Source organism: Oncorhynchus keta, unplaced genomic scaffold (assembly GCF_023373465.1).
Source record: "Oncorhynchus keta strain PuntledgeMale-10-30-2019 unplaced genomic scaffold, Oket_V2 Un_contig_3316_pilon_pilon, whole genome shotgun sequence".
Classification (NCBI taxonomy): Eukaryota; Metazoa; Chordata; class Actinopteri; order Salmoniformes; family Salmonidae; genus Oncorhynchus; species Oncorhynchus keta.
Window position 1 is genome coordinate 42,501 of NW_026287192.1, and position 25,191 is coordinate 67,691.

A 25,191-nucleotide genomic window follows, 5' to 3' on the forward strand; every position below is an offset into this window, starting at 1 on the left:
AGGGGGGGTGATATGGTAACAGTGGTAAATAGAAGAGGGGGGGTGGTGGTAAATAGAAGAGGGGGTGGTGGTAAATAGAAGAGGGGGTGGTGGTAAATAGAAGAGGGGGGTGGGTGGTAAATAGAAGAGGGGGTGGTGGTAAATAGAAGAGGGGGTGGTGGTAAATAGAAGAGGGGGATATGGTAAATAGAAAGGGGGATATGGTAAATAGAAGAGGGGGGATATGGTAAATAGAAGAGGGGGGATATGGTAAATAGAAGGGGGTATGGTAAATAGAAGAGGGGGGATATGGTAAATAGAAGAGGGGGATATGGTAAATAGAATAGGGGGGATATGGTAAATAGAAGAGGGGGGGATATGGTAAATAGAAGAGGGGGGGATATGGTGAATAGAAGAGGGGGGGATATGGTAAATAGAAGAGGGGGGGATATGGTAAATAGAAGAGGGGGGATATGGTAAATAGAAGGGGGGGATATGGTAAATAGAAGAGGGGGGAGGATATGGTAAATAGAAGAGGGGGATATGGTAAATAGAAGAGGGGGGATATGGTAAATAGAAGAGGGGGATATGGTAAATAGAAGAGGGGGGATATGGTGAATAGAAGAGGGGGATATGGTGAATAGCAGAGGGGGATATGGTAAATAGAAGAGGGGGGGATATGGTAAATAGAAGAGGGGGGGATATGGTAAATAGAAGAGGGGGGGATATGGTAAATAGAAGAGGGGGGATATGGTAAATAGAAGAGGGGGGATATGGAAAATAGAAGGGGGGGGGTATGGTAAATAGAAGAGGGGGGATATGGTAAATAGAAGAGGGGGATATGGTAAATAGAAGAGGGGGGGATATGGTAAATAGAAGAGGGGGATATGGTAAATAGAAGAGGGGGATATGGTAAATAGAAGAGGGGGGATATGGTAAATAGAAGAGGGGGATATGGTAAATAGAAGAGGGGGATATGGTAAATAGAAGAGGGGGATATGGTAAATAGAAGAGGGGGGATATGGTAAATAGAAGAGGGGGATATGGTAAATAGAAGAGGGGGTATGGTACATAGAAGAGGGGGGATATGGTAAATAGAAGGGGGATATGGTAAATAGAAGAGGGGGATATGGTAAATAGAAGAGGGGGGATATGGTAAATAGAAGAGGGGGGATATGGTAAATAGAAGAGGGGGGATATGGTACATAGAAGAGGGGGGATATGGTAAATAGAAGAGGGGGGATATGGTAAATAGAAGAGGGGGATATGGTAAATAGAAGAGGGGGGATATGGTAAATAGAAGAGGGGGATATGGTAAATAGAAGAGGGGGATATGGTAAATAGAAGAGGAGGGATATGGTAAATAGAAGAGGGGGAGGATATGGTAAATAGAAGAGGGGGGATATGGTAAATAGAAGAGGAGGGATATGGTAAATAGAAGAGGGGGGGAGGATATGGTAAATAGAAGAGGGGGATATGGTAAATAGAAGAAGAGGGGGTGGTGGTAAATAGAAGAGGGGGATATGGTAAATAGAAGAGGAGGGATATGGTAAATAGAAGAGGAGGGATATGGTAAATAGAAGAGGAGGGATATGGTAAATAGAAGAGGAGGGGATATGGTAAATAGAAGAGGGGGGATATGGTAAATAGAAGAGGGGAGGATATGGTAAATAGAAGAGGGGGGATATGGTAAATAGAAGAGGGGGGAGGATATGGTAAATAGAAGAGGGGGATATGGTAAATAGAAGAGGGGGGGATATGGTAAATAGAAGAGGGGGGATATGGTAAATAGAAAGAGGGGGATATGGTAAATAGAAGAGGGGGGAGGATATGGTAAATAGAAGAGGGGGATATGGTAAATAGAAGAGGGGGATATGGTAAATAGAAGAGGGGGAGGATATGGTAAATAGAAGAGGGGGATATGGTGAATAGAAGAGGGGGATATGGTGAATAGAAAGGGGGGATATGGTAAATAGAAGAGGGGGATATGGTAAATAGAAGAGGGGGGATGTGCTGCTATGTAGCTGTATGATCGGGCTTATTTTTTGGTATATTTTTGTAAAAGTATCTCAACTCTCTCTTGTCCAGTTGGATGCTCTGTGTCCGGCAGTGGAGGAACTGAGGAGACTGACAACATCGCCACCTGGTGGTCACATGGCCATTCTGCAGGCTGCTGTGGAGGTACAGTACACTTCACCTTTCACCTATCGCTTCAATTCCACCATGTTGCGTAGACAACCTGAAGTACTGCAGGATTTTATTCCAACTAGGCGCCACACCTGACGAACGGAGCTAATTGATCAGTTCGGTGATTGCCTAAATTCAACACACCTGGGGCCTAAATATATCGATCGTGCGTAGGCACAGATCTATGAGTTAACTTGGGCTCATTACCATGCAAAGTGTGAAATGGTGTGTGTGTGTACACAGTGCCAAGTGATTTTTTTGAGAGTAATAATTAAATTAGTAAGTAAAAATTAGTTTGATTTTATTGTACTTCCATTGGGACTTCGTGCATAAAAGTAAAGCAAATTGGTCTCCCGAGTGGCGCAGCGGTCTGAGGCACTGCATCGCAATGCTTGAGGCGTCACGTTCATTTCTTGACCATATGCCACCTCTGTCATTTTAGAGGATTTGGCGTCCAACCACAGGCCACGTGTACGGCGATGTGTTTTGGGTTAAAAAAAACAAATCAATTGCATTGGTTTTGGAACCAGTCTGTCTTCCTGGTGTGAGCCAAGTGCACCGAGCAAAGCCCACAGCGAAGTCGGCTCAAAACAAATTGTGACATAGTTAAACACTTGGACTAATTAGTAGGATTATATCACATGCGAAAGTGATCGCTTTTGATAAAACTCTTTTATCTGCCTTCTCAATGACAACCGGTTTAAAAATGTGGACATTTTATTTGAAGGAAAAGAGGTGTATGTTTCCGGGCGATTCACTCTGCTGCCTTGTTGACAACGTGACTCGAATGGCGCAGATTACTGTTCCATTTGGACGGGGCTCCTCCCTCACCGCGTTTCCCTGGTCACGTCACAGGCCATAGACCGGTGCACCGGGGTTCAGACGAATAGAACTCCCCAGTAGTTGAATATCCGCTGCTCAAATAAACCAGTATTATGAACCGAGGGCTGTTGGCCACTGATTGGTTAGGTCAGTACAGTAATATCTCACAGGACGGTTTCATTGGTTAGCATGTATTAAAACTCAGTATTGATTGGCTAGACCCAGTAGGTTAGGATCAGTGAAACGGATAGCTTATAGTTACAACCCATTGGTTAGATCAGTACAGTATTATGAACCCATTGGTTAGATCAGTACAGTATTATGAACCCATTGGTTAGATCAGTACAGTATTATGAACCCATTGGTTAGGTCAGTATTATGAACCCATTGGTTAGATCAGTACAGTATTATGAACCCATTGGTTAGGTCAGTACAGTATTATGAACCCATTGGTTAGGTCAGTATTATGAACCCATTGGTTAGGTCAGTACAGTATTATGAACCCATTGGTTATTATGAACCCATTGGTTAGGTCAGTACAGTATTATGAACCCATTGGTTAGATCAGTACAGTATTATGAACCCATTGGTTAGATCAGTACAGTATTATGAACCCATTGGTTAGATCAGTACAGTATTATGAACCCATTGGTTAGATCAGTACAGTATTATGAACCCATTGGTTAGATCAGTACAGTATTATGAACCCATTGGTTAGATCAGTACAGTATTATGAACCCATTGTTAGTCAGTACAGTATTATGAACCCAGTACAGTATTATGAACCCATTGGTTAGATCAGTACAGTATTATGAACCCATTGGTTAGATCAGTACAGTATTATGAACCCATTGGTTAGATCAGTACAGTATTATGAACCCATTGGTTAGATCAGTACAGTATTATGAACCCATTGGTTAAATCAGTACAGTATTATGAACCCATTGTCAGTACAGTATTATGAACCCATTGGTTAGTCAGTACAGTATTATGAACCCATTGGTAAAGGTCAGTACAGTATTATGAACCCATTGGTTAGGTCAGTACAGTATTATGAACCCATTGGTTAGATCAGTACAGTATTATGAACCCATTGGTTAGATCAGTACAGTATTATGAACCCATTGGTCAGTACAGTATTATGAACCCATTGGTTAGATCAGTACAGTATTATGAACCCATTGGTTAGGTCAGTACAGTATTATGAACCCATTGGTTAGGTCAGTACAGTATTATGAACCCATTGGTAAAGGTCAGTACAGTATTATGAACCCATTGGTTAGATCAGTACAGTATTATGAGCCCATTGGTTAGATCAGTACAGTATTATGAACCCATTGTTAGCCAGTACAGTATTATGAACCCATTGGTTAGGTCAGTACAGTATTATGAACCCATTGGTTAGGTCAGTACAGTATTATGAACCCATTGGTTAGATCAGTACAGTATTATGAACCCATTGGTTAGATCAGTACAGTATTATGAACCCATTGGTTAGGTCAGTACAGTATTATGAACCCAAAGTTAGTCAGTACAGTATTATGAACCCATTGGTTAGTCAGTACAGTATTATGAACCCATTGGTTAGATCAGTACAGTATTATGAACCCATTGGTTAGGTCAGTACAGTATTATGAACCCATTGGTTAGATCAGTACAGTATTATGAGCCCATTGGTTAGATCAGTACAGTATTATGAACCCATTGGTTAGGTCAGTACAATTATGAACCCATTGGTTAGGTCAGTACAGTATTATGAACCCATTGGTTAGATCAGTACAGTATTATGAACCCATTGCCTAAAGATCAGTACAGTATTATGAACCCATTGGTTAGATCAGTACAGTATTATGCCTAAAGCAGTCAGTACAGTAAAATGCCATAGCCCTCCTAAAGCAGTTAGTACAGTAAAATGCCCGCCTAAAGCAGTCGGTACAGTAAAATGCCCCTAAAGCAGTCAGTACAGTAAAATGCCAGCCTAAAGCAGTCAGTGCAGTAAAATGCCATAGCCCTCCTAAAGCAGTCAGTACAGTAAAATGCCCGCCTAAAGCAGTCAGTGCAGTAAAATGCCATAGCCCGCCTAAAGCAGTTAGTACAGTAAAATGCCCGCCTAAAGCAGTCGGTACAGTAAAATGCCCTCCTAAAGCAGTCAGTACAGTAAAAATGCCAGCCTAAAGCAGTCAGTACAGTAAAATGCCAGCCTAAAGCAGTCAGTACAGTAAAATGCCATAGCCTGCCTAAAGCAGTCAGTACAGTAAAATGCCTGCCCACCTAAAGCAGTCAGTACAGTAAAATGCCATAGCCCTCCTAAAGCAGTCAGTACAGTAAAATGCCCGCCTAAAGCAGTCAGTACAGTAAAATGCCCGCCTAAAGCAGTCAGTACAGTAAAATGCCCGCCTAAAGCAGTCAGTACAGTAAAATGCCATAGCCCGCCTAAAGCAGTCAGTACAGTAAAATGCCAGCCTAAAGCAGTCAGTACAGTAAATGCCATAGCCCGCCTAAAGCAGTCAGTACAGTAAAATGCCCGCCTAAAGCAGTCAGTACAGTAAAATGCCAGCCTAAAGCAGTCAGTACAGTAAAATGCCCGCCTAAAGCAGTCAGTACAGTAAAATGCCCGCCTAAAGCAGTCAGTACAGTAAAATGCCATAGCCCGCCTAAAGCAGTCAGTACAGTAAAATGCCCGCCTAAAGCAGTCAGTACAGTAAAATGCCCGCCTAAAGCAGTCAGTACAGTAAAATGCCATAGCCCTCCTAAAGCAGTCAGTACAGTAAAATGCCATAGCCCGCCTAAAGCAGTCAGTACAGTAAAATGCCTGCCTAAAGCAGTCAGTACAGTAAAATGCCCGCCTAAAGCAGTCAGTACAGTAAAATGCCATAGCCCGCCTAAAGCAGTCAGTACAGTAAAATGCCAGCCTAAAGCAGTCAGTGCAGTAAAATGCCAGCCTAAAGCAGTCAGTACAGTAAAATGCCATAGCCCTCCTAAAGCAGTCAGTACAGTAAAATGCCAGCCTAAAGCAGTCAGTACAGTAAAATGCCAGCCTAAAGCAGTCAGTACAGTAAAATGCCAGCCTAAAGCAGTCAGTACAGTAAAATGCCAGCCTAAAGCAGTCAGTACAGTAAAATGCCAGCCTAAAGCAGTCAGTGCAGTAAAATGCCAGCCTAAAGCAGTCAGTACAGTAAAATGCCAGCCTAAAGGAGTCAGTACAGTAAAATGCCATAGCCCGCCTAAAGCAGTCAGTACAGTAAAATGCCAGCCTAAAACAGTCAGTACAGTAAAATGCCATAGCCCGCCTAAAGCAGTCAATACAGTAAAATGCCATAGCCCTCCTAAAGCAGTCAGTGCAGTAAAATGCCAGCCTAAAGCAGTCAGTGCAGTAAAATGCCATAGCCCTCCTAAAGCAGTCAGTGCAGTAAAATGCCCGCCTAAAGCAGTCAGTACAGTAAAATGCCATAGCCCGCCTAAAGCAGTCAGTACAGTAAAATGCCTGCCTAAAGCAGTCAGTGCAGTAAAATGCCATAGCCCTCCTAAAGCAGTCAGTACAGTAAAATGCCTGCCTAAAGCAGTCAGTACAGTAGAATGCCATAGCCCGCCTAAAGCAGTCAGTACAGTAAAATGCCATAGCCCTCCTAAAGCAGTCAGTACAGTAAAATGCCATAGTCCTCCTAAAGCAGTCAGTACAGTAAAATGCCAGCCTAAAGCAGTCAGTACAGTAAAATGCCTGCCTAAAGCAGTCAGTACAGTAAAATGCCATAGCCCGCCTAAAGCAGTCAGTACAGTAAAATGCCAGCCTAAAGCAGTCAGTACAGTAAAATGCCATAGCCCGCCTAAAGCAGTCAGTACAGTAAAATGCCATAGCCCGCCTAAAGCAGTCAGTACAGTAAAATGCCATAGCCCACCTAAAGCAGTCAGTACAGTAAAATGCCATAGCCCGCCTAAAGCAGTCAGTACAGTAAAATGCCATAGCCCGCCTAAAGCAGTCAGTACAGTAAAATGCCATAGCCCACCTAAAGCAGTCAGTACAGTAAAATGCCCGCCTAAAGCAGTCAGTACAGTAAAATGCCATAGCCCTCCTAAAGCAGTCAGTACAGTAAAATGCCATAGCCTTCCTAAAGCAGTCAGTACAGTAAAATGCCATAGCCCGCCTAAAGCAGTCAGTACAGTAAAATGCCATAGCCCTCCTAAAGCAGTCAGTACAGTAAAATGCCATAGCCCGCCTAAAGCAGTCAGTACAGTAAAATGCCATAGCCCGCCTAAAGCAGTCAGTACAGTAAAATGCCATAGCCCTCCTGAAGCAGTCAGTACAGTAAAATGCCATAGCCCGCCTAAAGCAGTCAGTACAATAAAATGCCATAGCCCGCCTAAAGCAGTCAGTACAGTAAAATGCCAGCCTAAAGCAGTCAGTACAGTAAAATGCCAGCCTAAAGCAGTCAGTACAGTAAAATGCCCGCCTAAAGCAGTCAGTACAGTAAAATGCCCGCCCCTAAAGCAGTCAGTACAGTAAAATGCCAGCCTAAAGCAGTCAGTACAGTAAAATGCCCGCCTAAAGCAGTCAGTACAGTAAAATGCCCGCCTAAAGCAGTCAGTACAGTAAAATGCCCGCCTAAAGCAGTCAGTACAGTAAAATGCCCGCCTAAAGCAGTCAGTACAGTAAAATGCCTGCCTAAAGCAGTCAGTACAGTAAAATGCCTGCCTAAAGCAGTCAGTACAGTAAAATGCCCGCCTAAAGCAGTCAGTACAGCAACATTAATTCTCCTAATGGTCTTTTCTTTGTATCTACAGGGCCTTCAGGAAGTATTCTCACCCCTTGATTTTTTTTCCATATTTTGTTGTTTCAAAGTGGGATTAAAATGGATTTAATTGTCATTTTAATAGTTTTCTTTTGGGATTCTGCCTGTGCTGTCACTATCTGACACCTGCACCTCCTATTCACTATCTGACACCTGCACCTCCTATTCACTATCTGACACCTGCTCCTCCTATTCACTATCTGACACCTGCACCTCCTATTCACTATCTGACACCTGCACCTCCTATTCACTATCTGACACCTGCACCTCCTATTCACTATCTGACACCTGCACCTCCTATTCACTATCTGACACCTGCACCCTCCTATTCACTATCTGACACCTGCACCTCCTATTCACTATCTGACACCTGCACCTCCTATTCACTATCTGACACCTGCACCTCTATTCACTATCTGACACCTGCACCTCCTATTCACTATCTGACACCTGCACCTCCTATTCACTATCTGACACCTGCACCTCCTATTCACTATCTGACACCTGCACCTCCTATTCAATATCTGACACCTGCACCTCCTATTCACTATCTGACACCTGCACCTCCTATTCACTATCTGACACCTGCACCTCCTATTCACTATCTGACACCTGCACCTCCTATTCACCATCTGACACCTGCACCTCCTATTCACTATCTGACACCTGCACCTCTATTCACTATCTGACACCTGCACCTCCTATTCACTATCTGACACCTGCACCTCCTATTCACTATCTGACACCTGCACCTCCTATTCACTATCTGACACCTGCACCTCTATTCACTATCTGACACCTGCACCTCCTATTCACTATCTGACACCTGCACCTCCTATTCACTATCTGACACCTGCACCTCTATTCACTATCTGACACCTGCACCTCCTATTCACTATCTGACACCTGCACCTCCTATTCACTATCTGACACCTGCACCTCCTATTCACTATCTGACACCTGCACCTCCTATTCACTATCTGACACCTGCACCTCCTATTCACTATCTGACACCTGCACCTCCTATTCACTATCTGACACCTGCACCTCCTATTCACTATCTGACACCTGCACCTCTATTCACTATCTGACACCTGCACCTCCTATTCACTATCTGACACCTGCACCTCCTATTCACTATCTGACACCTGCCTCACCTCTATTCACTATCTGACACCTGCACCTCCTATTCAATATCTGACACCTGCACCTCCTATTCACTATCTGACACCTGCACCTCTATTCACTATCTGACACCTGCACCTCCTATTCACTATCTGACACCTGCACCTCTATTCACTATCTGACACCTGCACCTCTATTCACTATCTGACACCTGCACCTCTATTCACTATCTGACACCTGCACCTCTATTCACTATCTGACACCTGCACCTCTATTCACTATCTGACACCTGCACCTCCTATTCACTATCTGACACCTGCACCTCCTATTCACTATCTGACACCTGCACCTCTATTCACTATCTGACACCTGCACCTCTATTCACTATCTGACACCTGCACCTCCTATTCACTATCTGACACCTGCACCTCTATTCACTATCTGACACCTGCACCTCCTATTCACTATCTGACACCTGCACCTCCTATTCACTACCTGACACCTGCACCTCCTATTCACTATCTGACACCTGCACCTCCTATTCACTATCTGACACCTGCACCTCCTATTCACTATCTGACACCTGCACCTCCTATTCACTATCTGACACCTGCACCTCCCTATTCACTATCTGACACCTGCACCTCCTATTCACTATCTGACACCTGCACCTCCTATTCACTATCTGACACCTGCACCTCTATTCACTATCTGACACCTGCACCTCTATTCAATATCTGACACCTGCACCTCTATTCACTATCTGACACCTGCACCTCTATTCAATATCTGACACCTGCACCTCCTATTCAATATCTGACACCTGCACCTCCTATTCAATATCTGACACCTGCACCTCCTATTCAATATCTGACACCTGCACCTCCTATTCAATATCTGACACCTGCACCTCCTATTCACTATCTGACACCTGCACCTCCTATTCAATATCTGACACCTGCACCTCCTATTCAATATCTGACACCTGCACCTCCTATTCAATATCTGACACCTGCACCTCCTATTCAATATCTGACACCTGCACCTCCTATTCAATATCTGACACCTGCACCTCCTATTCAATATCTGACACCTGCACCTCCTATTCAATATCTGACACCTGCACCTCTTATTCAATATCTGACACCTGCACCTCCTATTCAATATCTGACACCTGCACCTCCTATTCAATATCTGACACCTGCACCTCCTATTCAATATCTGACACCTGCACCTCCTATTCAATATCTGACACCTGCACCTCCTATTCAATATCTGACACCTGCACCTCCTATTCAATATCTGACACCTGCACCTCCTATTCAATATCTGACACCTGCACCTCCTATTCAATATCTGACACCTGCACCTCCTATTCAATATCTGACACCTGCACCTCCTATTCACTATCTGACACCTGCACCTCCTATTCACTATCTGACACCTGCACCTCCTATTCACTATCTGACACCTGCACCTCCTATTCAATATCTGACACCTGCACCTCCTATTCAATATCTGACACCTGCACCTCCTATTCAATATCTGACACCTGCACCTCCTATTCAATATCTGACACCTGCACCTCCTATTCAATATCTGACACCTGCACCTCCTATTCACTATCTGACACCTGCACCTCCTATTCACTATCTGACACCTGCACCTCTATTCACTATCTGACACCTGCACCTCCTATTCACTATCTGACACCTGCACCTCTATTCACTATCTGACACCTGCACCTCTATTCACTATCTGACACCTGCACCTCTATTCACTATCTGACACCTGCACCTCTATTCACTATCTGACACCTGCACCTCTATTCACTATCTGACACCTGCACCTCTATTCACTATCTGACACCTGCACCTCCTATTCACTATCTGACACCTGCACCTCTATTCACTATCTGACACCTGCACCTCCTATTCACTATCTGACACCTGCACCTCCTATTCACTATCTGACACCTGCACCTCCTATTCACTATCTGACACCTGCCCCTCCTATTCACTATCTGACACCTGCACCTCCTATTCACTATCTGACACCTGCACCTCCTATTCACTATCTGACACCTGCACCTCTATTCACTATCTGACACCTGCACCTCCTATTCAATATCTGACACCTGCACCTCCTATTCACTATCTGACACCTGCACCTCTATTCACTATCTGACACCTGCACCTCTATTCACTATCTGACACCTGCACCTCCTATTCACTATCTGACACCTGCACCTCCTATTCACTATTGACACCTGCACCTCCTATTCACTATCTGACACCTGCACCTCCTATTCACTATCTGACACCTGCACCTCCTATTCACTATCTGACACCTGCACCTCCTATTCACTATCTGACACCTGCACCTCCCTATTCACTATCTGACACCTGCACCTCCTATTCACTATCTGACACCTGCACCTCCTATTCACTATCTGACACCTGCACCTCCTATTCACTATCTGACACCTGCACCTCTATTCACTATCTGACACCTGCACCTCTATTCACTATCTGACACCTGCACCTCTATTCACTATCTGACACCTGCACCTCCTATTCACTATCTGACACCTAAAACCTCCCATTCACTATCTGACACCTGCACCTCCTATTCACTATCTGACACCTGCACCTCCTATTCACTATCTGACACCTGCACCTCCTATTCACTATCTGACACCTGCACCTCTATTCACTATCTGACACCTGCACCTCCTATTCAATATCTGACACCTGCACCTCCCTATTCACTATCTGACACCTGCACCTCTATTCACTATCTGACACCTGCACCTCTATTCACTATCTGACACCTGCACCTCCTATTCACTATCTGACACCTGCACCTCCTATTCACTATCTGACACCTGCACCTCCTATTCACTATCTGACACCTGCACCTCCTATTCACTATCTGACACCTGCACCTCCTATTCACTATCTGACACCTGCACCTCCTATTCAGTTAGTTTGTTTTATATTTTGTTGGTTGTGCCGTTTGAGTGTAGTAACGTCATGGTACGGCGTTGTGTGTAGGATCCCGACAGGATTTAAAGGATTTTGACCATATCGTTAGTTAGGGGTGTTGCGGTAGCCAAGGTCGAGGCAGTGAGACCTGGTTGGACAATTGTATTTATCTCCTCTCGGTATTTATCTCCTCTCGGTATTTATCTCCCATCGGTATTTGTCTCGTACCGGTGTGCGTATGATGCTTGTAGGATTGTTTGATAAATGATCATTTTTCTACGTGTACGAACACTCAATTCCATTCATAAGTAATATTTTACAATAGTTTCTACGCGATATTGATAAATATGAGGGCCAGTGTCCCTCCAGAACCAGGGTTATCTACCTCCTGTCACACTTTTCTCTCTCTCTCTCTCTCTCTCTCTCTCTCTCTCTCTCTCTCTCTCTCTCTCTCTCTCTCTCTCTCTCTCTCTCTCTGTCTCTCTCTGTCTCTCTCTGTCTCTCTCTGTCTCTCTCTCTGTCTCTCTCTCTCTCTCTCTCTGTCTGTCTCTCTGTCTCTGTCTCTGTCTCTCTCTGTCTCTCTCTGTCTCTCTCTGTCTCTCTCTCTCTCTGTCTCTGTCTCTCTCTCTCTCTCTCTCTGTCTGTCTGTCTGTCTGTCTGTCTGTCTGTCTGTCTGTCTGTCTGTCTGTCTCTCTCTCTCTGTCTCTTTCTGTCTGTCTCTCTCTGTCTGTCTGTCTCTCTCTCTCTTTCTCTCTCTCTCTCTTTCTCTCTCTGTCTCTTTCTCTCTCTCTGTCTCTGTCTCTGTCTCTCTCTCTCTCTGTCTCTCTCTCTAGAAAGCTGAACTGGGGGCGGAGTCTACCCGTGACCTCACAGCCAGGGCGGGGAGAGCCAGCTACATCGCCACAGTACACGTGACCCTTCCTGACCCTGGTGCCGTGGCGATAGCTGCCATCTTGAGAGCAGTGTTCGAAGCCCTGGGAGGACAGAAGTGATGACGGAGGGACGGACGGACGTTGTTGTTGTCATCATTACAGCTGTTATACATGGTGATCTGTTTGAAAATGGGATATTATATGATAATGTGAAAAGCAATGTATGGTGCCGTCAAATCATATTATCCATGACGTAGAATCATGAATCTGACAATGGATGATGTCATAATGTAAATCTGATAACTATGGAGTCTTAACCAGGGAATCATAGCAATGAGGAGTCTTTTATAACCATAGCAATTAAAAAAAATGTTTACCTTTATTTAACCAGTCAAGTCAGTTAAGAACACATTCTTATTTTCAATGACGGCCTGGGAACAGTGGGTTAACTGCCTGTTCAGGGGCAGAACGACAGATTTGTACCTTGTCAGCTCGGGGGTTTGAACTCGCAACCTTCCGGTTACAAGTCCAAAGCTCTAACCACTAGGCTACCCTGCCGCCCCATGAGGAATGTAATGGCAAGCGACGCTGTTAGTGAGTCTAACGTGTTGCCCAGCAACAGCCCCAAAACATCACTGCTCTAGAGGAGATCTGCATGGAGGAATGGGCCAAAATACCAGCAACAGTGTGTGAAAACCTTGTGAAGACTTACAGAAAACGTTTGACCTCTGTCATTGCCGACAAAGGGTATATAACAAAGTATTGAGATAAACTATTGTTATTGACCAAATACTTATTTTCCACCATCATTTGCAAATTAATTTATTAAAAATCCTACAATGTGATTTTCTGGATTTTTTTTTTCTAATTTTGTCTGTCATAGTTGAAGTGTACCTATGGATGAATATTACAGGCCTCTCTCATCTTTTTAAGTGGGAGAACTTGCACAATTGGTGGCTGACTAAATACTTTTTTGACCCACTATATATGTCTGTTATCATTCTGATAAGAATTCAGTGCTTTTGTTTCAAGGAAAGGTCCTGTTCTCTCATCTGCCCTCCAGAGGTCCTCGTTGAGCCATGGTAGAGAGGTTTTCCCGTCTCGGTTTACGTTGACATTTCCTAGTGAACGACGTTCTGTATCCAGACTCTGAGTCTTCATTGCTTAACAGTCCTTCTGTAGCTCAGTTGGTAGAGCATGGCGCTTGTAACGCCAGGGTAGTGGGTTCGATTCCCGGGACCACCCATACGTAGAATGTATGCACACATGACTGACTGTAAGTCGCTTTGGATAAAAGCGTCTGCTAAATGGCATATATTATTATTATTATTATTATAGATCAGACCAGTTACTCTAGTTACTCTGCTCACTTTTTTCAGGTTTTTTTTTTATCATACTGTCGCACCTTAAATTAATTAATACATTATTATATTAAAACATGAATACGGATCTTAAATCTATTTTTAGTGATCTTTCTAAACACCAATGTAACATTGTGGTCAGATATTAGTAAGTTACTGGACTTAGTTATTCGATCAGGTCTGTTAGTAAACACCAGATCAATTTGAGTCGAGGGGGGGGGGGTGACTGTGTTACTCTGGTTGGACCTTGTATTATTTGAGTCAGGGGGGTGACTGTGTTACTCTGGTTGGACCTTGTATTATTTGAGTCAGGGGGGGTGACTGTGTTACTCTGGTTGGACCTTGTATTATTTGAGTCAGGGGGGGTGACTGTGTTACTCTGGTTGGACCTTGTATTATTTGAGTCAGGGGGTGACTGTGTTACTCTGGTTGGACCTTGTATTATTTGAGTCGGGGGGTGACTGTGTTACTCTGGTTGGACCTTGTATTATTTGAGTCAGGGGGGTGACTGTGTTACTCTGGTTGGACCTTGTATTATTTGAGTCAGGGGGTGACTGTGTTACTCTGGTTGGACCTTGTATTATTTGAGTCAGGGGGTGACTCTGTTACTCTGGTTGGCCCTTGTATTATTTGAGTCAGGGGGGGGTGACTGTGTTACTCTGGTTGGACCTTGTATTATTTGAGTCAGGGGGGGTGACTGTGTTACTCTGGTTGGACCTTGTATTATTTGAGTCGGGGGGGGGGGTGACTGTGTTACTCTGGTTGGACCTTGTATTATTTGAGTCAGGGGGGGGGTGACTGTGTTACTCTGGTTGGACCTTGTATTATTTGAGTCAGGGGGGGTGACTGTGTTGCTCTGGTTGGACCTTGTATTATTTGAGTCAGGGGGGTGACTGTGTTACTCTGGTTGGACCTTATTATTTGAGTCGGGGGGTGACTGTGCTACTCTGGTTGGACCTTGTATTATTTGAGTCAGGGGGGGTGACTGTGTTACTCTGGTTGGACCTTGTATTATTTGAGTCAGGGGGGGGGGGTGACTGTGTTACTCTGGTTGGACCTTGTATTATTTGAGTCAGGGGGGGGGTGACTGTGTTACTCTGGTTGGACCTTGTATTATTTGAGTCAGGGGGACTGTGTTACTCTGGTTGGACCTTGTATTATTTGGAGTCAGGGGGGGTGACTGTGTTACTCTGGTTGGACCTTGTATTATTTGAGTCGGGGGGGACTGTGTTACTCTGGTTGGACCTTGAATTATTTGAGTCAGGGGGGGTGACTGTGTTACTCTGGTTGGACCTTGTATTATTTGAGTCAGGGGGGGATGTGTTACTATGGTTGGACATGGTATTATTTGAGTCCGGGGGGGTGACTGTGTTACTCTGGTTGGACCTTGTATTATTTGAGTCAGGGGGGTGACTGTGTTACTCTGGTTGGACCTTGTATTATTTGAGTCAGGGGGTGACTGTGTTACTCTGGTTGGACCTTGAATTATTTGAGTCAGGGGGGACTGTGTTACTCTGGTTGGACCTTGAATTATTTGAGTCGGGGGGTGACTGTGTTACTCTGGTTGGACCTTGTATTATTTGAGTCAGGGGGTGACTGTGTTACTCTGGTTGGACCTTGTATTATTTGAGTCGGGGGGTGACTGTGTTACTCTGGTTGGACCTTGCATTATTTGAGGCAGGGGGGGGGACTGTGTTACTCTGGTTGGACCTTGTATTATTTGAGTCGGGGGGTGACTGTGTTACTCTGGTTGGACCTGTATTATTTGAGTCAGGGGGGTGACTGTGTTACTCTGGTTGGACCTTGTATTATTTGAGTCAGGGGGTGACTGTGTTACTCTGGTTGTACCTTGTATTATTTGAGTCGGGGGGGGTGACTGTGTTACTCTGGTTGGACCTTGTATTATTTGAGTCGGGGGGGGTGACTGTGTTACTCTGGTTGGACCTTGTATTATTTGAGTCAGGGGGGTGACTGTGTTACTCTGGTTGGACCTTGTATTATTTGAGTCAGGGGGGTGACTGTGTTACTCTGGTTGGACCTTGTATTATTTGAGTCAGGGGGGTGACTGTGTTACTCTGGTTGGACCTTGTATTATTTGAGTCGGGGGGTGACTGTGTTGCTCTGGTTGGACCTTGTATTATTTGAGTCATTTGAGGGGGGTGACTGTGTTACTCTGGTTGGACCTTGAATTATTTGAGTCGGGGGGGTGACTGTGCTACTCTGGTTGGACCTTGTATTATTTGAGTCAGGGGGGTGACTGTGTTACTCTGGTTGGACCTTGTATTATTTGAGTCAGGGGGTGACTGTGTTACTCTGGTTGGACCTTGTATTATTTGAGTCAGGGGGGTGACTGTGTTGCTCTGGTTGGACCTTGTATTATTTGAGTCAGGGGGGACTGTGTTACTCTGGTTGGACCTTGTATTATTTGAGTCAGGGGGTGACTGTGTTACTCTGGTTGGACCTTGTATTATTTGAGTCGGGGGGGGACTGTGTTACTCTGGTTGGACCTTGAATTATTTGAGTCAGGGGGGGACTGTGTTACTCTAGAATGGGGTTGGACCTTGTATTATTTGAGTCAGGGGGGATGTGTTACTATGGTTGGACATGGTATTATTTGAGTCAGGGGGTGACTGTGTTACTCTGGTTGGACCTTGTATTATTTGAGTCAGGGGGGGTGACTGTGTTACTCTGGTTGGACCTTGTATTATTTGAGTCAGGGGGTGACTGTGTTACTCTGGTTGGACCTTGAATTATTTGAGTCAGGGGGGCCTGTGTTACTCTGGTTGGACCTTGAATTATTTGAGTCTGGTTGGGGGGGTGACTGTGTTACTCTGGTTGGACCTTGTATTATTTGAGTGAGGGGGGTGACTGTGTTACTCTGGTTGGACCTTGAATTATTTGAGTCAGGGGGTGCCTGTGTTGCTCTGGTTGGACCTTGCATTATTTGAGTCAGGGGGGTGACTGTGTTACTCTGGTTGGACCTTGTATTATTTGAGTCGGGGGGTGACTGTTACTCTGGTTGGACCTTGTATTATTTGAGTCGGGGGTGGGGGTGACTGTATTGTTACTCTGGTTGGACCTTGAATTATTTGAGTCGGGGGGTGACTGTGTTACTCTGGTTGGACCTTGTATTATTTGAGTCGGGGGGTGACTGTGTTACTCTGGTTGGACCTTGAATTATTTGAGTCAGGGGGGGGTGACTGGGTTACTCTGGTTGGACCTTGTATTATTTGAGTCAGGGGGTGACTGTGTTACTCTGGTTGAACCTTGTATTATTTGAGTCAGGGGGTGACTGTGTTACTCTGGTTGGACCTTGAATTATTTGAGTCAGGGGGGGGGACTGTGTTACTCTGGTTGGACCTTGTATTATTTGAGTCAGGGGGGTGACTGTGTTACTCTGGTTGGACCTTGAATTATTTGAGTCGGGGGGTGACTGTGTTACTCTGGTTGGACCTTGTATTATTTGAGGCAGGGGGGGGACTGTGTTACTCTGGTTGGACCTTGTATTATTTGAGTCGGGGGGTGACTGTGTTACTCTGGTTGGACCTTGTATTATTTGAGTCAGGGGGGTGACTGTGTTACTCTGGTTGGACCTTGTATTATTTGAGTCAGGGGGTGACTGTGTTACTCTGGTTGGACCTTGTATTATTTGAGTCTTGTATTATTTGAGGGGGGTGACTGTGTTACTCTGGTTGGACCTTGTATTATTTGAGTCGGGGGTGACTGTGTTACTCTGGTTGGACCTTGTATTATTTGAGTCAGGGGGGTGACTGTGTTACTCTGGTTGGACCTTGTATTATTTGAGTCGGGGGGTGACTGTGTTACTCTGGTTGGACCTTGTATTATTTGAGCCAGGTTGAAATAATCGGTTTGAGCGCTTTTTTTTTTTTTTTCCCCTGCAAATGTTGTTTTCCCAGTTTTATATTGAAATCACCCATGAAGATGATCACGTTCTTTAAGCATAACATTTACATGGTCATAAAACGAGGTATCAGATGATGGTGGTTGATATAATCCAATAATAGTGAGATGTGTGTGTGTGTATGTGTGTGTGTGTGTGTGTGTGTGTGTGTGTGTGTGTGTGTGTGCACCTCTGCTCTCTTCCTGTCCTCCTGAATATTGTAGTGGAAATGTCCTGTATTTACCAAATCACGAGAGAGCAAACCACCACCACAAGTCAGAGTTATATCATAAAGTCCGTATTTAATTATATGAGCTTCACCATAGCCCTGTGACTCTCAGATCAATTCAGTGTCTATAAATAAATTCTCTGAGAGTGCTTCCGAAACCATTCTATCATTTATAGCCAAGACACACCCATCTCAACTCACATGATGAATAACAGGTCTTAGGAACATTACACAGGAAGACTTGACTTGAGAGAGAGAGGAGTGTCCCATAGCCAGATTATCAGTTTGCTCTCCTAAAACGAGGTTCTACTTCTCGTTCTTGGTACAACATAGTACCAAGACTTTAGGATATATATCAATTGTCATTTTAGACACTCCCATTCTGGACAAGCTCACGGAGACACAGTGACTGGCACACAGACATTGTGGAGCCAAGAGATAATTGGTTCCCCCTCAATCATCTCTTCACATGGTTTAAAAGATATGTTTACATATGAAGACAAGCTTGACCCCTCCCCTCTCTGCGGCCCAAGTAACTGAACCCTGACAGAGAACAGATAACTGCAACCGGCCACCACTATAGTACAACAAGATACATTCTAAATGAGAAGTAACTCACAAGCATATAATGAAAATAAAACATCTTATCTATGTTACCCAACTATTCTGATGAATCCCCAACAACATCCAGGGACTCTGCTCTCTCCCCTGTCCCTCCTGAATATCCAGGGACTCTGCTCTCTCCCTGTCCATCCTGAATATCCAGGGACTATGACTCTCTCCCCTGTCCCTCCTGAATATCCAGGGACTCTGCTCTCTTCCTGTCCCTCCTGAATATCCAGGGACTCTGCTCTCTCCCCTGTCCCTCCTGAATATCCAGGGACTCTGCTCTCTCCCCTGTCCCTCCTGAATATCCAGGGACTCTGCTCTCTCCCCTGTCCCTCCTGAATGTCCAGGGACTCTCCTCTCTCCCCTGTCCCTCCTGAATATCCAGGGACTCTGAATATCCAGGGCTCTCTCCCCTGTCCCTCCTGAATATCCGGGGGACTCTGCTCTCTCCCCTGTCCCTCCTGAATATCCAGGGACTCTGCTCTCTCCCCTGTCCCTCCTGAATATCCAGGGACTCTGCTCCCTGTCCCTCCCAGGGACTCTGTCCCTCCCCCCTGAATATCCAGGGACTCTGCTCTCTCCCTGTTCCTCCTGAATATCCAGGGACTCTGCTCTCTCCCCTGTCCCTCCTGAATATCCAGGGGCTCTGCTCTCTCCCCTGTCCCTCCTGAATATCCAGGGACTCTGCTCTCTCCCCTGTCCCTCCTGAATATCCAGGGACTCTCCTCTCTCCCTGTCCCTCCTGAATATCCAGGGACTCTGCTCTCTCCCCTGTCCCTCCTGAATATCCAGGGACTCTGCTCTCTCCCCTGTTCCTCCTGAATATCCAGGGACTCTGCTCTCTCCCCTGTCCCTCCTGAATATCCAGGGACTCTCCTCTCTCCCCCTGCTCCTCCCTGTCCCTCCCTCCTGAATATCCAGGGACTCTGCTCTCTCCCCTGTCCCTCCTGAATGTCCGGGGACTCTCCTCTCTCCCCTGTCCCTCCTGAATATCCAGGGACTCTGGTCTCTCCCCTGTCCCTCCTGAATATTCAGGGACGTTAAAGGCAGACACAGGAGAAGAGTTAATCAGCCTCAGAGAAACAAGGACAGAAAATCAGGATTAGAGTCCATAAATGTTCTGCCTGTTCCCTATAATGCTATGAATATTCAGATGAGCTCATGAATATTCATCTAGGTTTTGGAACCAGGGTCCCAGAGCATGTTTAATGGTACAAGGTATTCTAATACCTGAGTTTCTGGCCCTGGGCCGCTGAGTACCCTGGGCCGTTTGGTACCCTGGGCCGCTGAGTGCCCTGGGTCGCTGAGTACACTGGGCCGCTGAGTACCCTGGGCCGCTGAGTACCCTGGGCCGCTGAGTACCCTGGGCAGCTGAGTACCCTGGGCCGCTTGGTACCCTGGGCCGCTTGGTACCCTGGGCCGCTGAGTACCCTTGGTACCCGCTGAGTACCCTGGGCCGCTGTACCCTGGGCCGCTGGTACCCTGGGCCGCTGGTACCCTGGGCTTGGTACCTGGGCCCTGGTCCGCTTGGCCGCTGACCCTGGTCCGCTGACCTGGTACCCTGGGCCGCTGTTTGGTACCTGAAGGGCCTTTGTGCAGCAGAGTAGGTCCCCTAATTAACCTGAGAGTTGCTCTGCTGAGTACCCTGGGCCTAATTAACCTGAGTACCCTGGGCCGCTAATTAACCTGAGGTTGCTCTGTTTGGTCCCTGATTAACCGGATTGTGAGGTCCTAATTAATGAAGGCCGCCTTCTTTTGTGTTCAGCTGAGAGTTGCTCTGCCTTTGAGGTCCCTAATTAACCTGAGAGTTGCTCTGCCTTTGAGGTCCCTAATTAACCTGAGAGTTGCTCTGCCTTTGAGGTCCCTAATTAACCTGAGAGTTGCTCTGCCTTTGAGGTCCCTAATTAACCTGAGAGTTGCTCTGCCTTTGAGGTCCCTAATTAACCTGAGAGTTGCTCTGTCCCTAATTAACCTGAGAGTTGCTCTCGAGGTCCCTAATTAACCTGAGAGTTGCTCTGCCTTTGAGGTCCCTAATTAACCTGAGTTGCTCTGCCTTCGAGGTCCCTAATTAACCTGAGAGTTGCTCTGCCTTTGAGGTCCCTAATTAACCTGAGAGTTGCTCTGCCTTAGCCTGAGAGTTGGTCCCTAATTTAACCTGAGGTCCCTAATTAAGAGTTGCTCTGCCTTTGAGGTCCCTAATTAACCTGAGAGTTGCTCTGCCTTTGAGGTCCCTAATTAACCTGAGAGTTGCTCTGCCTTTGAGGTCCTAATTAACCTGTCCCTAATTAAGAGTTGCTCTGCCTTTGAGGTCCCTAATTAACCTGAGAGTTGCTCTGCCTTCGAGGTCCCTAATTAACCTGAGAGTTGCTCTGCCTTTGAGGTCCCTAATTAACCTGAGAGTTGCTCTGCCTTTGAGGTCCCTAATTAACCTGAGAGTTGCTCTGCCTTTGAGGTCCCCTAATTAACCTGAGAGTTGCTCTGCCTTTGAGGTCCCTAATTAACCTAAGTTGCTCTGCCTTTGTCCTAATTAACCTGAGTTGCTCTGCCTTTGAGGTCCTAATTAACCTGAGAGGTCCCTAATTAACCTGAGAGTTGCTCTCTTTGAGGTCCCTAATTAACCTGAGAGTTGCTCTGCCTTTGAGGTCCCTAATTAGTTGCTCTTTGAGGTCCCTAATTGTTCTGGAGAGTTGCCTGAGGTCCCTAATTAACCTGGAGAGTTGCTCTGCCTTCGAGGTCCCTAATTAACCTGAGAGTTGCTCTGCCTGAGGTCCCCTGAGAGTTTTGCCTTTGAGGTCCCTAATTAACCTGAGAGTTGCTCTGCCCCTAATTAACCTGAGAGTTGCTCTGCCTTTGAGGTCCCTAATTAACCTGAGAGTTGCTCTGCCTTTGAGGTCCCTAATTAACCTGTCCCTAATTAACCTGGAGAGTTGCTCTGCCTTTGAGGTCCCTAATTAACCAGAGAGTTTTGTCACTGGTCTCAGTAGCCACTTTTTCCCAGCTTCATTTTTAAGCATTTTTTCCTTCTTCTTCTTCTTCTTCTAATGAGAGGTCACTGTTGTAGACTCTGGCTCACCAGTTGCCAACGCCAATGTTTCATTCACTTCATCTTTGTCCTTGGGAGCCGAGGACTTATCCTCTTGAATCTCAGTCTCACGTTCTGTCATTTCAGCTGAGATATGTGATACGTCTGCCCTACTCATGTGGACAGGATCGTTGTCCCGCACGTAGTGTGAAAACATTTCCTCAATGCACCTTATGCTGTCCAGTGTAGTAGGACTGTACTCTTATCATCTCCTGACACCCCCCTCTAGTGTGGGATGGTATCAGCTAGTCCTGTCAACGCGTTGCACCTTGTCCATCATAAAATACTTGGACCCCAGTGAGGGGCCCATCTTAACAGACCGTGTTATGAATGATGGGAAATAATGGGGGCTGCTGGGGAATGATGGGAAATGATGGGGCTGATGGGAAATGATGGGGGCTGATGGGAAATGATGGAGGCTGATGGGAAATGATGGGGGCTGATGGGCTGCTTCAACATAAACAAAGGATCTCCAACGAAGCCAAGTTTGTAAGTTGACCTTGTATCTTATCTTGCGCCTCGTCACCTTACATCCAGCTTCAGAAACTCAGTCATAACACTGTCATCTGCTGGTCGTATCATCTGCTGGTTGTATCATCTGCTGATCGCATCTGCTGGTATCATCTGCTGGTCGTATCATCTGCTGGTCGTATCATCTGCTGGTCGTATCATCTGCTGATCGTGTCATCTGCTGGTCATATCATCTGCTGATCGTATCATCTGCTGGTCATATCATCTGCTGATCGTATCATCTGCTGGTCGTATCATCTTCTGATCGTATCATCTGCTGATCATATCATCTGCTGGTCGTATCATCTGCTGGTCGTATCATATCTGCTGGTCGTATCATCTGCTGATCGTATCATCTGCTGGTCGCTGGTATCATCTGCTGATCTGTCGTATCATCTGCTGGTCGTATCATCTGCTGATCGTATCATCTGCTGATCGTATCATCTGCTGATACGTATCATCTGCTGGTCGTATCATCTGCTGATCGTATCATCTGCTGATCGTATCATCTGCAATATCATCTGATCGTATCATCTGCTGGTCGTATCATCTGCTGATCATATCATCTGCTGATCGTATCATCTGCTGATCATATCATCTGCTGATCGTATCATCTGCTGATCGTATCATCTGCTGATCGTATCATCTGCTGGTCATATCATCATCTGCTGATATCATCTGTATCGTATCATCTGCTGGTCGTATCATCTGCTGGTCGTATCATCTGCTGGTCATATCATCTGCTGGTCGTATCATCTGCTGGTCGTATCATCTGCTGATCGTATCATCTGCTGATCGTATCATCTGCTGATCGTCGTGATCATATCATCTGCTGGATTCGTATCATCTGCTGATCGTATCATCTGCTGGTCGTTTCATCTGCTGGTCGTATCATCTGCTGGTCGTATCATCTGCTGATCGGCCTCCATCTGATCATATCATCTCTGTATCATCTGCTGATCGTATCATCTCTGATCTATCATCTGATCATATCATCTCATCTCATCTGCTGGTCGTATCATCTGCTGATCGTATCATCTGCACAGTCGTATCATCTGCTGATCGTATCATCTGCTGGTCGTATCATCTGATCATATCATCTGCAGTCGTATCATCTGCTGATCGTATCATCTTCTGATCGTATCATCTGCTGGTCGTATCATCTGCTGATCATATCATCTGCTGGTCGTATCATCTGCTGATCGTATCATCTGATCATATCATCTGCTGGTCGTATCATCTGCTGATCGTATCATCTGCTGGTCGTATCATCATGCTGATCGTATCATCTGATCGTATCATCTGATCATATCATCTGCTGGTCGTATCATCTGCTGATCGTATCATCTGCTGATCGTATCATCTGCTGGTCGTATCATCTGCTGGTCGTATCATCTGATCATATCATCTGCTGGTCGTATCATCTGATCGTATCATCTGCTGGTCGTATCATCTGCTGGTCGTATCATCTGATCATATCATCTGCTGGTCGTATCATCTGATCATATCATCTGCTGGTCGTATCATCTGATCATATCATCTGCTGGTCATATCATCTGCTGGTCATATCATCTGCTGATCGTATCATCTGCTGATCGTATCATCTGCTGGTCGTATCAACTGATCATATCATCTGCTGATCGTATCATCTGCTGGTCGTATCATCTGCTGGTCGTATCATCTGCTGTATCATCTGCTGGTCGTATCATCTGCTGGTCGTATCATCTGCTGGTCGTATCATCTGCTGATCGCTGGTCGTATCATCTGCTGGGTCGTATCATCTGCTGGTCGTATTATCATCTGCTGGTCGTATCATCTGCTGATCGTATCATCTGCTGGTCTGTATCATCTGCTGGTCGTATCATCTGCTGGTCGTATCATCTGCTGGTCGTATCATCTGCTGGTCGTATCATCTTATTGTATCATCTGATTGTATCATCTGCTGGTCGTATCATCTGATTGTATCATCTGCTGATTCCGGTAGTTCTTTAACTGTAACTTGAATGTAGTTCTGGTCAGCCATGCGGCTCAGGGTACCGACTTCAAACCGAACAGATGATTCTCTTTGAAAACAACATGTTATTCCTCCGATCAGAATCTTTGCCCTCGCTTCTTTACTGAGAAGATATACACACGCCAGAGTTCATGTACTCCCTGTACTAACCTCAAGTGGTTTGGGTTAGTTTCCTGTCGAGCTCCTCCTCTTTAATGGGGTTGGCTATGGCCTCATCCTTTTGTCAGGATTTCTCTCTCCGTGATAAAAAGAGGTAAAACAGTTTCCTTTGGGGATTTTCCACCCACAACCTTGCTCCAGTTCTCATTTTCCTTGACATCATTTTTTTTGCATCACTGGAAATAGCCACAACTACAGCAGCCATTTTAATTGTAGTGTTAAAAGTATATCAACAAAACTATGGCATTATCACAACCATGAAACTCTGTAACTGTTTTAAAGTCACCATTGGCCTCATGGTGAAAATCCCTGAGCGGTTTCCTTCCTCTCCGTTAACTGAGTTCGCAAGGACGCCTGTATCTTTGTAGTGACTGGGTGACACCATGTGGCGGCAGGGTAGCCTAGTGGTTAGAGCGTTGGACTAGTAACCGGAAGGTTGCAAGTTCAAATCCCCGAGCTGACAAGGTACAAATCTGTCGTTCTGCCCCTGAACGAGGCAGTAAACCCACTGTTCCTAGGCCGTCAGTGAAAATAAGAATTTGTTCTTAACTGACTTGCCTGGTTAAA

General features: G+C 45.5%; 1 protein-coding gene and 1 long non-coding RNA gene across 2 annotated transcripts in view; both read left to right on the forward strand.

Annotated features, from left to right (window-relative positions):
• Positions 1 to 13,604, forward strand: part of LOC127923862 (triokinase/FMN cyclase-like) — a 39,530-nt gene extending 25,926 nt beyond the window's left edge. Inside the window, 2 exon segments of the mRNA XM_052508014.1 lie at positions 2,068 to 2,160; positions 12,721 to 13,604. Coding sequence (XP_052363974.1) covers positions 2,068 to 2,160; positions 12,721 to 12,879 — 252 coding nt within the window. The 3' untranslated portion in view covers positions 12,880 to 13,604.
• Positions 13,605 to 20,682: 7,078 nt separating this feature from the next.
• LOC127923858 (uncharacterized) lies at positions 20,683 to 21,309 on the forward strand. The gene is made up of 3 exons (XR_008115800.1): positions 20,683 to 20,791; positions 21,051 to 21,122; positions 21,204 to 21,309. It is a non-coding gene; the product is annotated as an uncharacterized LOC127923858 (long non-coding RNA).
• Positions 21,310 to 25,191: the final 3,882 nt, after the last annotated feature.